The sequence below is a fragment of the Cynocephalus volans genome, chromosome 5 (genome assembly GCF_027409185.1).
Source record: "Cynocephalus volans isolate mCynVol1 chromosome 5, mCynVol1.pri, whole genome shotgun sequence".
NCBI lineage: Eukaryota > Metazoa > Chordata > Mammalia > Dermoptera > Cynocephalidae > Cynocephalus > Cynocephalus volans.
The window spans coordinates 56,234,045-56,250,518 of NC_084464.1; the positions used below are offsets into that span (position 1 = coordinate 56,234,045).

A 16,474-nucleotide genomic window follows, 5' to 3' on the forward strand; every position below is an offset into this window, starting at 1 on the left:
GACTCTGCTAGACCATCCTTCCTTCCACAGACCAGACACTATATACACAGTCAGCCTTCCATATCTGTGGGTCCCACATCTGTGGATTCAACCAATCATGGACAGAAAATATTCAGGAAAAGATTGTCCATACTACACAGGTACAGACCATTTTTTCCTCGTCATTATTCCCTAAACAATACAGCATAAAAGCAATTTACAAAGTATTTACATTGTATTAGCTATACAAGTAATCTAAAGATGATTTAAAGCACACAAGAGGATATGCACAGGTTATATGCAAATAATACAACATTCTATTATCAGGAACATGAGCATTCATGGATTTTGGTATCCAAGGGAGGACTTCGAACCAATTCCCCATGGATACCAAGGGATGACTGTATATTTCAATTTTCTGAGAAAGCAATAAAGAGGTTTCAAGTAAATCAGAGACAGTCTAAATACAGTATGTCACACTTATAAATGTTTTTCATGCAGCTAAGATGAAAAAGAAACTAAAGTTAATCTAATAAGAGAATAATGGGGATGGTTAAACTTTATTTCTAAAGTTAATAATAAGGAGACAAAATAACTGAAGCATTATATAAAAATGTTCAAAGTCTTAAACAGTCAGGGACAACAAAAATAAAGCAGTAATTTACATTTCTAATATGGACATACAGCATGAAGATAGATTACCCATGCCCCTATTTCCTACCTCTACTATTTTGAAGACTTTTAAACCTCTTCTCAACTTCATCCACTCCCATGGAGGTTGACCTCCTAAAGTATACTATCGCACTGTGATCACGCTTCTGTTCATTCTATTACATTCAACACCTACCAGGCACCTAACTAGGTACCAAGCACTGTAAACAGGAAAATTAACTTGTAATCAGGGAGCTTACAGTGCGGAACAGAGATAGACAAATAAATAAGTCACTGCAGTACACTAAAGTTAGAGGACTTTTAAGAGTAGTACAAGGTGCCAGAGCACACAGAAAGGGCATTAACAAGACTGGAGAGGTCAGAGAATACTTCCTAAAGAATAAGATGGCCAAACTCGATACTCTTATTTTCCGTTACATTTTCTATTCCTCCAGCTCTTTTAATTACTACTTCTGCTCTGCCTAATTTTATATTGCATTAAAATCTCCAATTTCCTCTTCCTCTCCCATTTTTCTCCAAGTTGATCAACTCCTTCGTAATTTCTATCCCATCACTTCCCATCGGCCTAGGGTCAATGATCAGAAGCCCCAACACCTCAAATTTCAATATGCTTCTGACACAACTGCCCTTCAAATCAATCCAAGTACCTTTCCTTCCCAGCCCTATGCCCAGCTGCTGAACACTCTATAGAAAATTATACAACCTTGCTATTACAGCCCTTATAGATGCTAACTATAAGCTCAGCTGAGTACTTGACAACTTAGGCAACACTAAGCATATTTCTAATTAGTTTTCTATCCCTAACTCTACCGCTGCCACTACAGACCTTCACCACTGTCCTCAAGCTTCCCTACACCTCCAGTCTTTGCCACTTCCAGCCAGTTGCTTTGCCTACTTCTTCAAAATGGTATGAATGGTAATTAGACATATCTGAAAATAAATATCATTTCAGACATTTTTAGAAAAATGAAAAAAAATCATGCACTGAAATAACCAAGCAACCTAACTGAAAATTCTAACATTATTTCATTGAGAAAACAAGATTCAGTCTCAAAGGACTTACAAATAAACTTTGACCTGCAACCTGACAGGCCTTTGAAAATAGAACCAAAAATCTGAACCAAGAAGCAACCTACTTCAACTCTCAAAACTGATATTAAGGGCCAGCCCATGGCTCACTTGGGAGAGTGTGGTGCTGATAACACCCAGGCCACGGGTTCAAATCCCTATATATGTGTGGCTGGTTGGCTCACTTGGGAGAGCATGGTGCTGACAACACCAAGTCAAGGGTTAAAAAAACAGTCATCTTTAAAAAAATAAAAAAACCTGATATTAAGCTTATGCACCAAAGATCAAGTGGTTTTTTTTCAGAAGACGAAGTGTGTAAGGTTCCTAGCTTATGAACTCTTATTTTAATACAAGTCTAATAGATTGGATTACTAGTTAATTTGATAGTAGACTGGAAGCACTATTCAAAAAGGGGGCAAGTAAAACACTGCAGGTGTCTGGCATGACAGCAACAAAATTAGCAGCTGCCAAGGAGAGAAAACACACAAAAATTACACAAATATATAAAATCAAACAAAAGAGCAAAGTAGGACTATAGGAGTAAAATATACTTTATGCTTCTATGGTGCTCTAGGGCATCACTCCAGTACCAAGTGGAGTGCATTATAGTGCAACTGTACCTGGTATTCTGTTTATAAGTAGTCATAAACGTTCACATTCTACTGCAGAAATATCTTCATTAAAATGGTCAGAATAAGACCCATATGATCAGTTAGATTATCTTCCCGTATTTATAATGAAAAATGTATTAAATTGATTTTTTCCTCTATGGATTATATTCCAAAGATATTCGTGTATCCTTTAGTCCAAATGCAAAAAAATGATCTTTTATTTCTGGCCATATCTACCATTCAAAAATAAGACAATAACTGTACGATTTAAAATTGAGGGAACAGTTTGGCTGATTTTTACGTAACTGCAAACACAGCACAATTCCACATTCAGGCAAGAAAAACAAATATTGAAGAAAACTGAGAAGTTCCTCAGAGTCTCTCATCATACTAGTTAACCAACTCACTCATTAGTCAGTTGTTGTGGCTGTTTCTATCCAGTGTTGCTTCAAATAAACATTCTAAATGTAAAATTATTTCATTAATCAACTTTAAAAGTAAAATGAATTGCACAGACCAATGTGTGAAATCTGAGTATATAGCAAAAAGCATAAAAAGAAAAATTAAACTGCTTAAAATTTGCACTTAGAATTTGTTTTGGAACTTGATAAAATGATTTCTAAAAACTCATCTGGAAGAATAAAAATAGGAAAAGACTCAAGAAATATTTTAAGAAGAAAAGTTATGCAAACTTGAACTATAATACCAAATATTAAAACATATTAAGAAGCTATAATAACTAAAATAATGCAGTACTGGCAAAGGAACAGACAATTCAATGGAACAAAGAAGAAAAGTCAAAAGTAATAATTTATTATATGATAAAAGCAGCATTTTAATTCTGAAGGGAAAGGTTTACATAACTTGTGGTGGTAAGACCACTGGCAAATCAATTTGAAGTAAAACTGTTTTAACTTACATCCCTCCCTGACATCATACAACAAAATAATGGATTAAATATTAAACTGTAGAAACTAAAAAATAAATTATAAGTATATGGAGGTATCTATCAAAATTGAGGGTAGGCCTTTCTGTCAAAGACAGAAGCAGTAAGATACATAAGAGTGATTAAACTACATTAAAAATGAAAACACTAAACATTTAGCATTAAAAATGACGAAAATCATTTTTTTAAATGATTATAAACAAACCTTAAGGGAAAAAAAGATGCGGGGTAGGGAATAGGAGAATGCCAAATATGATCAGCAAAGTATCAATGCCTTTAACACATTAAAAACTCGGTAAAATTATGCTAAGAACATTAACTATCACAAAAGAAGAAATATAAACAGCCAAAATATTTTCAAGCTTAGGTGTCAAAAAAAAAGCTGTAAAACAACACAATGTTACCACTGTTACATTGTCAGAGAGAGAGAGAGAGAGAGAGGGAGTTGCTCTCATAACTTGATAGAAATATAAATCAGTTTGACATTCCTGGAGGAAAAATGAAAAAGTTAGTATCAAAAAGCCTTTAGACTCAAAAAATCTTTCAAAACTTTAAGGCAACAGTACCAAGATTTCATTACATCATTTTTAATAATAGTGAAAAAACTGCAAATAACCTAGTGACTCAACAACAGGGGATTAATAACATAACAGTTTTCCATACAATGAAATAATAAGGTCTAATAACATATTGTGAACAACTCCATGTTACGTGGGGGGAAAAAAAACGAGGTACCAAAAAAGCACGGTAATGACTAAAATTTACTAAGAACTTAAAAAAAATTACGTCTCTCACACACACACACCCCAACACATATGACTCTCTCTTAGTTAGGGATTATAAACAACTTTTATGTTCTTTTTGCATATCTGTGTGAGGGTCTTATTACCTCTTCTGACTTAGCTTATCACTTAGTACTGTCTCAGTTTCCCTGAAGGGGCTTACTTGTGTTTATTAAGGTTTCCTGAGTTAACCAAAGAGTAACTACAAAACTCTAGAGAAGACTTTAAACACACACACACACACACACAGTCTCCTCCTCTACATGTTGCTATGCTGAGATCTCCAGATGTGTTTTTTTTAAAATTTTTTAAAGAAGTACAAAAGAATGCCTATAGTATGTACTCTGTGTAAAATGGAAAAAGTAAGAACATACTCATAGTTGTTTACATGTGAATAAAGAAACTCTGGAAGAACACACAAGAAAGAATAAAAGTTGTTACTTAAATGAAGTAAACCAGGCAACAGGGATAGGAGAAGAACTTTTTACTGCATAACTATTTTTAAATGTGTAAATGTGTTACCTATTAGTAAAACTAAAAATTCTTAAACATTAAAATATACATATATTTTGTTACATTATTCAATGTTGGCAAGTCATATATACACTACTGGTGGGATTATAACTCATGAAAGCCTTTATGGAAGGTCATCCAAAACCTTAAAAGTAAGTATGCCTTCTGACCCAGGAATCCCACTGGTGGGAATTAGTCCTAATGAAATATCCAGTTACATGCTCAAAGAAAGATAGATAAATAAATAGACAGACAGAAAGGAAGTTTATTACAAGCAAGTTTATTATACTATTCATAACACTCAAAAATCAGAGACCTAATGTATTTAAGAAGATTGCTTAAAGACACCGTAACAAAATATAAACTACTATCACTACAAACATAATGCTATACATTTATCAAAATGGTAAAGTCTTACGATATTATATATTAAGTAAAAACCCAAGTTATACAATATGAATTATAATATGGGCTTTTGGTATTTATTTTAATTTTTTATATGCATTGGAAAGGAACTGGAAAGATAAATACCAAAGCATTAATGGTGCTAACTCAGTGAGTTTACGAAGTTCGTTATGATTTTTCTGTATTTTCGGATTTTTTTTCTTTTCAGAAAATAATATGAACTGCTTCTAAAATAAAGAAATATAAAAAACACTTTAGGATAAAATGTTGACATAACAATTCCTCTACCCATACACTTCCAGGGTTTTTAATTGGGGGAGGGTGTGAGTATTTGTTCCTAACATATAAAATCTACCAATACAGAAGTGAACCAAGATCTTCTCTTTCTAAATCTACAATCTTTTCCATTGTATCATGCTACCTTAATCACTCACATGTGGCATTATTTTTCTTTGTATCAATTTGTCAGTTAAAATATTTATTCTTTATTACAAATTCTAGACGTGAAGTTTTATAATCTATTAAAAATAAATGTTATTTATACTTCTAAAGGATTAAATTAATATAAAGGACATTGATAAGTTCAAGTTCTAGGTGAGAAGAGGCAGAATAAAAAAATACTGTCAGTGCTTAACTTAGAAATGGGTTGTACTCCAAGTATGACTGTTTGGAAAATAATTCCACACAAAAAGAATGTTATTTTTGTTGCTTGAATAAATATCAGTTGATTGCCAGGCCAGCCCAAAATTTTTAATTTACCCCCTTATTCATATTAAACACACATTACCAACAAGCATAATACAGGAATAGGGAAAAAGCCACAAAAGGCTAGAAACAATCCACCAGCCACGGCAAAAACTAGTCATAGTGTGGTTGCTTTGTTTTAAAACAGAGAAACTTATGAAAAGTAAAGGAAGAAGAAAACAGTCAAAGACAACAGATTAAGGAATAGTTCTCACTGTTCTTCTCTAGAAAAGTGGTTGTGAACTCTACTTATTCTGTCCTAGGAAAAAATATCATGCCAGTTGGAAAACTTTCTAATGAATACAGCAACATTTTTTTTTAAAGGCATATGTTGTTTTACTTAAGATTTTAAAAAATGTCTACACGGAGATGTTCAAAAAAGATATATTTGCAAAAGGTAGCCTTATTCATACCAATATATATCTTTGTGATATATTTTGATATACATAAACATACCTACACATACATATACACGTTAACATACAGAAACATACATACACCTACATATATATGTTAACGTATTGAAATACAGCAGAGAATCAGTCAACTCCCATTCTTTGGCTGTAATGTAATACTGCGTATCAGTCTCACAGCTAGAGAGAATCAAAACTGTGCTTTGGCAAACTTAAAAACAGTCATGAATCAACACGACGGCCTTTAGAGTCAACAAATACTCAAATCAAAAAGATTCATTCCTCTATATTGATTCTACTATTCTTTTATAAAATTAAGCCTTTTTAATTTGGGGAGTTTACATTCTACATCAACAGAATTTACTGTTAAGGAGGCAACCAACACATAATCAAAGAAACCAAATTTTAATTTCCTATTCAAAATTACTAACCACTTGCTGAAATATTTTCAGTACTGAACAATCCATTTTTACCTGGTACCTTTTTAAAGATGAATTTGAACCTGGTACATTTAAAACTAGTAAGTTTTCAAAAGCTCAGGATATTAAAAATAATGAATTGACAAAATATTACATAACATATTGCTAATTTTATAGCTACCAGAAATTCTGCAAATCTAGCTACATAAAATTAAGGACCCAAAACTCACAATGATATTACATATTCAATTATACACGCTGGCATAACAATCATTTGCAATACAATACATTCAGAGCTATAGTCAGGATTTTCAGAACGATCAAGTAAAAATATGTTATATATACTCACAAAAGAACATTTGGAAGAAACTGAATACATTTCAGTATTTTTTTACTCTCTTAAAAATGAAACATGAATGTAATATTAAAACTCCCAATCAAATCTGACCGGCCAATGCCAAAAATTAACATCCTCAGACCTTTAAAGAATTGTGGGACAATGACAACTTTAAAAAAAAAAAAAAGAAGAAGAAGAGTAGAACAATGGCTGTGTTAAAAGCAAATTTCAAATCAACAGGTCATGTAACATGTAAATATATTTTCCCAATTTCAATAAAAATATAATACACGCAACCCAGAAAAGAAATATTTTATATACAATTTATATTTTCTGTGCTGTCCAGTAATGGTAGCCACTTGCTACATGTGGCTTTTAAACTTAAATTAATTAAAATTAAATAAAATTTAAAATTCAGTTGCTCAGATGCCAAGCTTATTTAATACACTCAATAGGTACATGTGGCTGGTCACTATCATACTACACAGCATAGAAATAGAAATTTCCATCACAGCAGAAAATTCTACTGGACAGTATGCTGAATGTAGACAAATCCTTTTTTCTCTATAATTATGACATTCTTCCCATAAAATTAGAAATATTTCCCCTGCACTTGAAACACTTTGTATAAACTTCCTAAGAAATATGTTGATAATGATAATTATTTTTTAAAAAGATAACAACAGGACAGTGTTTATCATGTGCCAGGAACTATACTATGTGCTTTAATTCAATCTTATTTAATCTTCATATTAACCCTGTGAGGAAGATACAAGTCCACAATCCCTTATCTGAAAGATGTATTGCAGAAGTGAGAAGTGTTCAGATTTTAGAAAGTTAATACTGTACATAAATCACGATACTAACACCTTCAGCAGGGTCTAGGGAAGCACTCAGGAACACAGAGGAATGTATAAATATTACTAGGGATAATATAAATAGCTGCACATCAATGAGGACCTGGGTTCTGCCATCAAATTAGCTTAGCACAGGGATTTCCATTCTCCACTGTGACAATAAGCAACTACACTAGAATTTTAGAATGATAAATTTGTGAATTTTTACCTATTTTTCCCCTTATAACTAAAGATTTTGGTCACAGAATTACTCAAATGACTCCATCTCCCTGAACTTCAGAAATTCTTTTTTTTTTTTTTTTTTTTTTTTTTGTCTTTTTCGTGACCGGCACTCAGCCAGTGAGTGCACTGGCCATTCCCATATAGGATCCGAGCCCGCAGCAGGAGCGTCGCCGCACTCCCAGCGCCACACTCTCCCGAGTGCGCCACGGGCTCGGCCCTTCAGGAATTCATTTCTAAGAGTGAGCAAGATGTTTTCCTCACTGTTAATTATACATATTATCCTAAAATGAAAGTCCTACTTATTTTCTTTTCATGAGAATTGAGAGTAATATTTAAATACAAATTCGAAATTGCATTTTGCCACATTTATAAAATGACACTTTCTTTTTTAACACAGGAATTTATCTAAATTGGTCTAGAAACTTAGACCTATCTTATTTCATTTCTGAAAGAAAAAAAAGTATAACCAATTTTCCATTATACAGTGCTTTTATGTTCTCAATCTGCTTTTACAAATATTCTCACTTTCAGGAAAGACTGGTACCAAATCTGCATTACAATTTGAAAATCTTTCTTATTATTATTATACTTACAAACTTCAGCATATCTTAAAATACCCCAAACAGATGCATTTCACAAAAAGTACATGGATAAATTTAAATATCAGGAATTAAAATAAAATGTTATTTAATAGCAATAAAATATAAAAGTAGGATAGACATTTAAATATTCAACAATAATGTGGTCACATTTATATCTAAAATTATGAAATATCACAACTATGAGCATTTAATAAGTATGTAAGTATATAATTTCTATGAAAAATTATACTTTCTCTTGGTTACTGACATACCCTTGCTGAAAAGAATTTGGTGGTTAGGTATAAGAAACTGAAATAAAAGCTATGATAATATGAAAATGACAACTTAATCCAATACTTCTTATAAAAATTAGATCTTGTTACTAACAAGTGAGTAATTAACTGAACAATCATTTAGCTTTCACATTATTACTTCATTATAGCACACTAGTCACACAAACTGGTAAGTTTATAAACTAAATTTTATAAATCAAAATTTCATGACTGAAATGTAGTTTAGCATAAATGTCAAGAGCACTGAAGTCAGACCTCCTGGCTTTAATCCAGGGTCTGCCACTGACTAAAAGGGAATATTGAGTGAGTTACTCAACATTTGTGTCTCAACTTCTTCTTCTATAAAAGGGGAATAACAGTATCTCTCCTAGGGTTGTGTGAGGATTAAATGAAATGATATATGAAGGTACTCAGGAGAGTGCCCGGTACACAGTATGCTCTAGGTAAGCATCCAGTATTATCACTGGTATTATTAAAGCATCTTTGGAATTATAATATTTCTGTGTTAGCACTTTTTACCTTCAAGAGTTTCTCTTTCTTCCAGTTTCCTGAAAAACTAAAATGTACTATGAGAACAATATTTGAAGGAAGGCTGTGTCAGTTTTAAAACCATCTACTGATAATTCAAATGTATATATATTAGAGCTCCTTAAAGTCAGGTTAAAGTAGGGATAAAACGGGAAGCATATTCTCCCACAACTCATAACTTTTTTTTTTCTTTTTTTTTTGACCGGTAAGGGGATCGCAACCCATGGCACAGTTTTGTCCGCACCATGCTGAGCCAGTGAGCGCACCGGCCATCCCCATATAGGATCCAAACCTGTGGCCTCGGTGCTCCCAGCGCCGCACTCTCCTGAGTGAGCCACGGGGCCGGGCCCATAACTTCTTAATACTAAATGATAGCCAAGTGATACCATTCACAAATAAAGCCCTAATCTAGTGCAGCAACAGATAAATGATTTTTGCTATTTATTCCGAAAATTCCCAAGAGAGGAAGCAAATCTTACTGAGAATATTTAGTTCAGTTTTGGACGTACTGAAGTTTGAGGTGTTTATAGGATACTTAATGGATATTCCAGGAAACAGTCAGAAGCACAGACCTAAAGTTAGGAAGTTTACCCACAGAAGAGTTCATCACTCCCTTCTTTGTACTACCATGAAATTTTTCACATCCTATCTCATGACAATTATCTGTTTCTACACTCTTCTCTCCTGTTAGATTATGTTTCCTGAAGGAATTCAGGTCCTGCCATACAATAAGGGCTCAATAAGTGTTGATTTTAAAAAACACAAAAATTACAGAATGGTACAATTAAAAGGTGAATTTTATTGTTTATGTAAAGAAAATTCTGACTAAAAAATTTTTTTTCAATCTGTGGATTTTAAATAAGGATGAACTTTTCGTTTGGAAGAATTCTTACAATATATAAGTAACATGTAAACAAAATCTTTCTTTTTTAATTTAATTTTCACATTAGAATTACTAAAGTGAAACCAAGTTGTGAATCCTGGCATCATCTGCAGGCTTATAAACGTGAAAAACTACAGCATGACAAGGCAAGAAACACATAAATGGGTAAAATAAGGAAGAGCCCTATGAAGATTCTTCAAGTGCATTTAAATTAATTAAAATTCTTAAGTTTCTTAAAATACCTGCAATCACAAAAGATATCACCCTCTAATTTACAGGCTCCTTGACTTTAATAACTTAAAAATGAAAACCTCTGTACCCTTCCAGCCAATGTTGCCACCAGAGCTGTGGTGGCAAATGTGCTCAGTTATATGCACTAGATAAAGGAATAGCTGCTGTCATCCCAACCCACTACCAGTTGTTGGACTATTAATCCTTAGTTTAAAATCTGTAGAAGTATTTCCTAAAGAATGCTTCACTGGTGGTATTTACCATCCAAATTTAAAATGAGGCAAGTTCTATCAAGGCTCTAATAGTAGAATAGACTGGCTGTCAGGCCTATATTTAACAGCAGATGATGACAATTTAATTTGTGCTTGACAACTAGATACCTTTCACTGAAACCACTCCCTAGAAATGACACCACAATACTGTCATTTAGAAGGCAGGAAGCCAAGAGAAAAACAGCTCATTAATAGTGAATGGATGGGGAAGACAGTAGCAATAGTCTATTGAAAAGGAGCAATACAGACAGGCTTAAGAACTGTGAAGACAGTAGAAGTAAAGTAGAGGTTCACGAAAAAACTTTTCTGCAACACAAAATAAACACAGCAGCACTTTTTCATTTGAAATAAGCACATAAAGATTAAACGCATATTGACTGTAATTTTATACATCAAAAGACTGAAAATCTTACATAAATAGAAAATATTGGTGAATTAAAAAGGATTCCCTCAATTTGGGCCCTATTAACATGTTCTGCAAAGAAATTCACAAGGGGAAAAAAAATACCATCAGACTATAAATGAATGTAACCAATAGAAGTAGCCTCTCTCTAAGGTCTGAAAAGAAGGAAAACATACATTTCTTCCAAAGACGTAGCCAACAATAACTTTTGCATTCTGATTCCAGCTTAGGTACATTAGTCGGGAAGATGTTTGCAATAGTATTTAATAAGAAAGTGCTATATATAGATTTTATTTTTTCTCAGTTTTCTTAAATGGCTTTAAGTCCATCAAAATGCATTATTAAGTAGAACTTCTCCTAAGTATAAGTGACAAAAGGAAATAGTACTCTACAGCTTTCTTCTTAGAGTGCTGCTTTTATAGATCCGAGGTCATCAAACTTTTTCCATAAATAGCCATAAAGAAAATATTTTCAGATTTAGAGGCCATATAGTCTCTGTCGCAAATACTCAACTCTGGCAGGTAGCAAGAAAGCAGCAATAGCCAACAGATAAATGAGCATGGCTGTGGTCCAATAAAACTTTATTTACAAAAAAAGGCAGCAAGCTCACAGCCATAGTTTGTTGAAGCCTGCCTGCCACAGATCATCTGTTTTTTATCTACTAACAAATAGACTGTTTTAATACTATGAATTTTGAAATAAGATGTCTGGGACTTGCTTTAAAATACTTCAATAAAAAAAGTAGAGAGTAGGGAGAAGGTTAAATAAGACTGGCAAAACACAATTACTGTTTAAATGGATATATGGAGTTTATTATACTATTTTTTATAATTTTATGAGTTTGAAAATTTCCAAATTAATTTTCTTTTTAATTTACAAAGTAAATCAATGAACCAGTTCTACAGAAAAATGGATTTCTTCACCTTACTATAAACCTTCTAAAACATGCTTAATATTTCAAACCTAATTAAAGCAACATAGAAGATTCTTAATATAAAGCCACCAAACTATAATGAACAAACTTAAACTAATCCACAAAAATGTATACAAGTATAAACCCTTAAAATTTTCCATAACTTAAAATACAGGCTCACTTCATACAGCTCCTATATATTAACATGTTTAATTTATTCCAGACTTATCTAACAGAAGGTGTTAAACCAATTTTTAGTTTAGGATATAATTTTTTAACAGAAATATATTATTTATATTAACATATAATATATTGATTACTTTTCTAATAAATAAATAAATAATTTTATTTCTCAGTTTTAAATTTCAAGCAATAAATATTAACTGATATAACCCACCTAAACAAGAGTTCTTTAGGGTCTTCAATAATTAAGAGTGCAAAAGGATCCTGACACCAAAAAATTTGAGAACATATGACCTAAACATTTTCAATGTTGTTTAAAGTATGTTCACTAAGCAACTAGTACATATAGGCCCAAACTCATTTTACCTTTGAACAGTAATCATCATATATTGGAGTTAATCCATGATAAAAGCTATCAATAAACACCCACAAGAAGAAGACACTTAAACCTTCAAAACAAATATTCTTTTAAACTGCCTGACAAGTCATGAATAACATATGCACAGGAAAAAGAGTTATAATGTACTGCCACCCCCATGCAGATAATTGTCTCCTAAACCAGTAATTAAAAAAAAAAACTAATATATGCAAACAGACATTTCTAATAAATATGCTACCTCCCATCAAATCAAGATACGTAGTCTCTGCAAGAAGCCAAAAATAAAGCTGAATAGAGCCTGAGGAAAGAAATCTTAAAGACTATGCAATTTCTCAAACACTGAATAAGTGTGTTCTTTAAATGTTCTAAGTTTTTTCCCAACATTCTGAAATACAGTGATTTCAAATATTATCAAACCTAAAAACTCAGGCTGGCCACTTAGCTTAGTTGGTTAGAGAGCAGCCTTATAACACCAAGGTCATAGGCTCAGATCCCGGTACTGGCCAGCCACCCCCATACCATAACCCCCAAAAAGAAAAAAAAACTAAAAACTAATTTAAATTAGGCTCATAGAATTATTATGACATTTGAGAAAAAGTAAAAACTTCTCTGTGAAAACATTTCAACTATCCAAGAATATAATACGTTTCAAACTCTTCCAAATCTAAAACTAAATTAGTAATAAGCAATCCACAACATATTTGGACAAATAATAATAATTAGAGCAAATGTGTTTACATGATTATCCATTCTATCTTTTATAAAGGTGAAGCAATACTCATTTTTCAAATACAGTACTACTGCAGCATTTTTAACAATTTTGCCCTTTCTGCATATTAAAATATGCAGATTATTTCATTTTTACTTGATTAAATACAAATTATTTCCAAGTAAACTTTTATCAATTTTATCGCTATCTTTCTTCAAAATGAATAAATTTAAAATAGTAATAGTATGCAGAGACATACTTACATCATACTCTGTAATTCTGCTGCAAAGCTTATAGACTTCCCTGTACTTCTTCCACTACTTGAAGTGGCAGTAGACATTGGGCTAGCTGCAGTATTCATCTAAATAAAAAGAAGAAATGAAGCTTACAAAATGTATTTAGCTATAAACAAATCCATGAAAAAGGAAGTAATTATAAATTACTTCAAAAAGTAGAGAAAATTTTAAATTTCTTATTATTTGTTTTGCATAAATCTAATTTGCTTATACTTAATATTCTTTATTAAAATGAAATAATAAGGCAGAAAAAAAATCACTTAGTCAAGTAAGATATCAACCAATTACTCACATGAGTGATAAACATTTCAGTACCAATTTTGCAATACGTAATGTAAGAAAAATACACATTAAACTTCTTTAATAGAGCTCAATGGTTTTTAAACTGTATTCCAGGGAGCCCTAAGATTAGTTTGTCAATCTTAAGGGAACTCCCAGTGTTCCAAGTACACACACACCCACTTTCACCCAGACCACCAAAACAACTCTGATTTTTCTTTTTTTATGTACAAGTTCCAAGTAAGATCTCCTTTAAAGAAAGAATTCCACAGATGTAAGATATAAAATTAGAAAAGTACAGCATAATCAATTACCATTTGATCAAAAGCCTAAAACACAAATAATAGAAATAAAAGTCAAGCAGCAGAAGTACTGTGATTTTTATAATCTATGGATAAATAACTCATTCAATGTAAAATGTGACTTTTTTCCCAATGAAAATTGGTACATGAGAAAACTAGATGCCAATCCTAATGTATGCCACTTTATTTAATGCATGTGGCATTATGTGCAAGAATTAGTAAACAAGAATTAGTCAAAATAACATTAAAAGAAAATCATGAAAGTAGGTAAAGCTTCAACTATTATACAGTAAGTGCTCAATAAACGTTACTTATTATTTCATGTTTGTGTAAATTCACAATACTATAATTTTCCTTAAGAAAACTTTGCAGATTCTAAAGAACAAATTTAGAATATATATAATAAAACAAAGCAGTATAGAGAACTTTAAGTACAGTAAACGAATTAAGAGGGCAGGTTCTAGAGTTACACTGCCTAGTGAGTCCCAGCTCTGCTACTTTGACAGGACTTTGAGCAATTTACTTAAACCTCTCTGTGCTTCAGTTTCATCTATAAAATGGGAATAATAATCCCACGCTCTTAGGGTTGTTGTGAGAGCTGATACAAAGATTCAGAACAGTACTTGGTACATGGTAAGCACACAATAAATGTTAGTTAGCTATTATAATAAAGAGAAAGATCTTCAGAACTCCCTTTTCTTGATTTGTTAAAAGCTTTTATATGAATTTAGATTTCCTTATTTCACAATCACACAAGTTTAAAAAACTTGAATATTTTCATTAAAAGATCTCAATGCAATTCAACAAATATTAAGGAGTTTCCCTACAAAATAAGTTCAGTTTTCACTGTTGACATCACTACCACTACTAGTCACTCTGGTTCGAAACCTCAGTCGTTATATTTGAATCCTCCTGCACCCTCTACTTTGTAAGAAGCCAAGTAAATTCTATTTCATGTTCTCACCTCCTTCCCTTCTTGTTCTACTGCTTGGCCCTCTGTGAACTCTTATCTACATATCTCTCTCCACCTGGGTTCATTCTACACACTGCTACCATATTTATTTATCTTCTTAATATATCCCTCTAACTGGACCACTCCTGTGGGTAATGATAAAACCAATAAAGGGAAACTGAACCAGGATCACTCACCAAGGGTTGAGATGAAAGGGCTGGGCTCTGTGATAGAAGGCTGGAAAAAAAGCTACTAAAGACCACTTCCTGAGATAGGCCTTATATGAAGCTTTTGAGAACGCAACAGTACAAAGATCTAAGATAAATAGCACACTAGCTGGGTGACTAGATCTGTAATATCCCAACATCTCTCTGGTCTAGCCTGAGGGGCCTGAAGGCCCTGAGGGCCAGGCCAAAACTGCTAGACAGAGAATGCAAGAGCAGAGAAAGAGAAGAAAAAAAGTTCCACTCAAATTGAGCCTGAAAACCAAAATTCTAAAGCACATAAAGATCCTAATGCTAAGAAAGACCATCACTTTTTTTAAGCCTAGATTTGTCCATTTTTTTCACAAAGACATTTGGAATAAGTATTTTTTTCTACAAAAGATATAGGAAAAGAAACATGACCATTTGAAACCTGGGTTTTAAAAAAATCACATCACCAGTCCAAGGTGGGAGAAAACATATAGGAAACCATGGACTTCCACAAACAGTCCTGCTGAATCTGGGCAAAGTGCTACAAAAACGAGTCTGGATTTCTCGAAGACCTTAGAAAATGTTCCCTTGTTGTCCCAAGAGAAGGCTGACAGAGATATCTCGGAGAAAATGTTAAACTCAAAGATTACATATTAACCCCAGCCTCCAAAAAGTTATGATCTGAGTTACTCATGTCAGATTGGACAGACATGCCACTCTGTAGGATTATCTTATGTCCAATGTCCCGACACACTGCTGGAGCAATCTGCCCCTTTTTCATTTTCATATCCAGTCACCCTATTACTCTCTGAAGAGATATTTCATAAAGTAAATTCTTATTAAAACCACAGCATTCTTCAGTTGTCTTCCTACTGCTAATGTTTCACATCAAGGGTATTTAATGGTAAGAGGTAAAGGGTCCCAGTCCTAGTTTATTATAACCATGATCATCCTTTCACAGTCAAGTTAATTAATTTTTAAATCAAACAAGTGAGCAACATTTTTCTTGACATGAAGAGCTGACTAGACTCTTTAAAATAATTATTTCCCGTACCCACATTTTGTTCGATGGTTTAGATAATTAACTTCTTTAGACATTAACTTCTTT

The 16,474-nt window shown here is 32.7% G+C and overlaps 2 protein-coding genes across 6 annotated transcripts in view; one reads left to right on the forward strand and one right to left on the reverse strand.

Annotated features, from left to right (window-relative positions):
- Positions 1-16,474, reverse strand: part of SUPT3H (SPT3 homolog, SAGA and STAGA complex component) — a 547,871-nt gene that overhangs the window by 522,516 nt on the left and 8,881 nt on the right. For all 4 annotated transcript variants that reach the window (XR_010023599.1, XM_063096838.1, XM_063096839.1 and 1 more), the window contains exon 2: positions 13,607-13,704. Coding sequence is in view for 3 of the 4 variants with exons in the window: in XM_063096838.1 (XP_062952908.1) it covers positions 13,607-13,704 (98 nt within the window). In the remaining variant the exon portion in view is untranslated. The remainder of the gene's footprint in view (positions 1-13,606; positions 13,705-16,474) is intronic.
- Positions 1-16,474, forward strand: part of RUNX2 (RUNX family transcription factor 2) — a 207,594-nt gene that overhangs the window by 24,520 nt on the left and 166,600 nt on the right. The window lies entirely within an intron of this gene.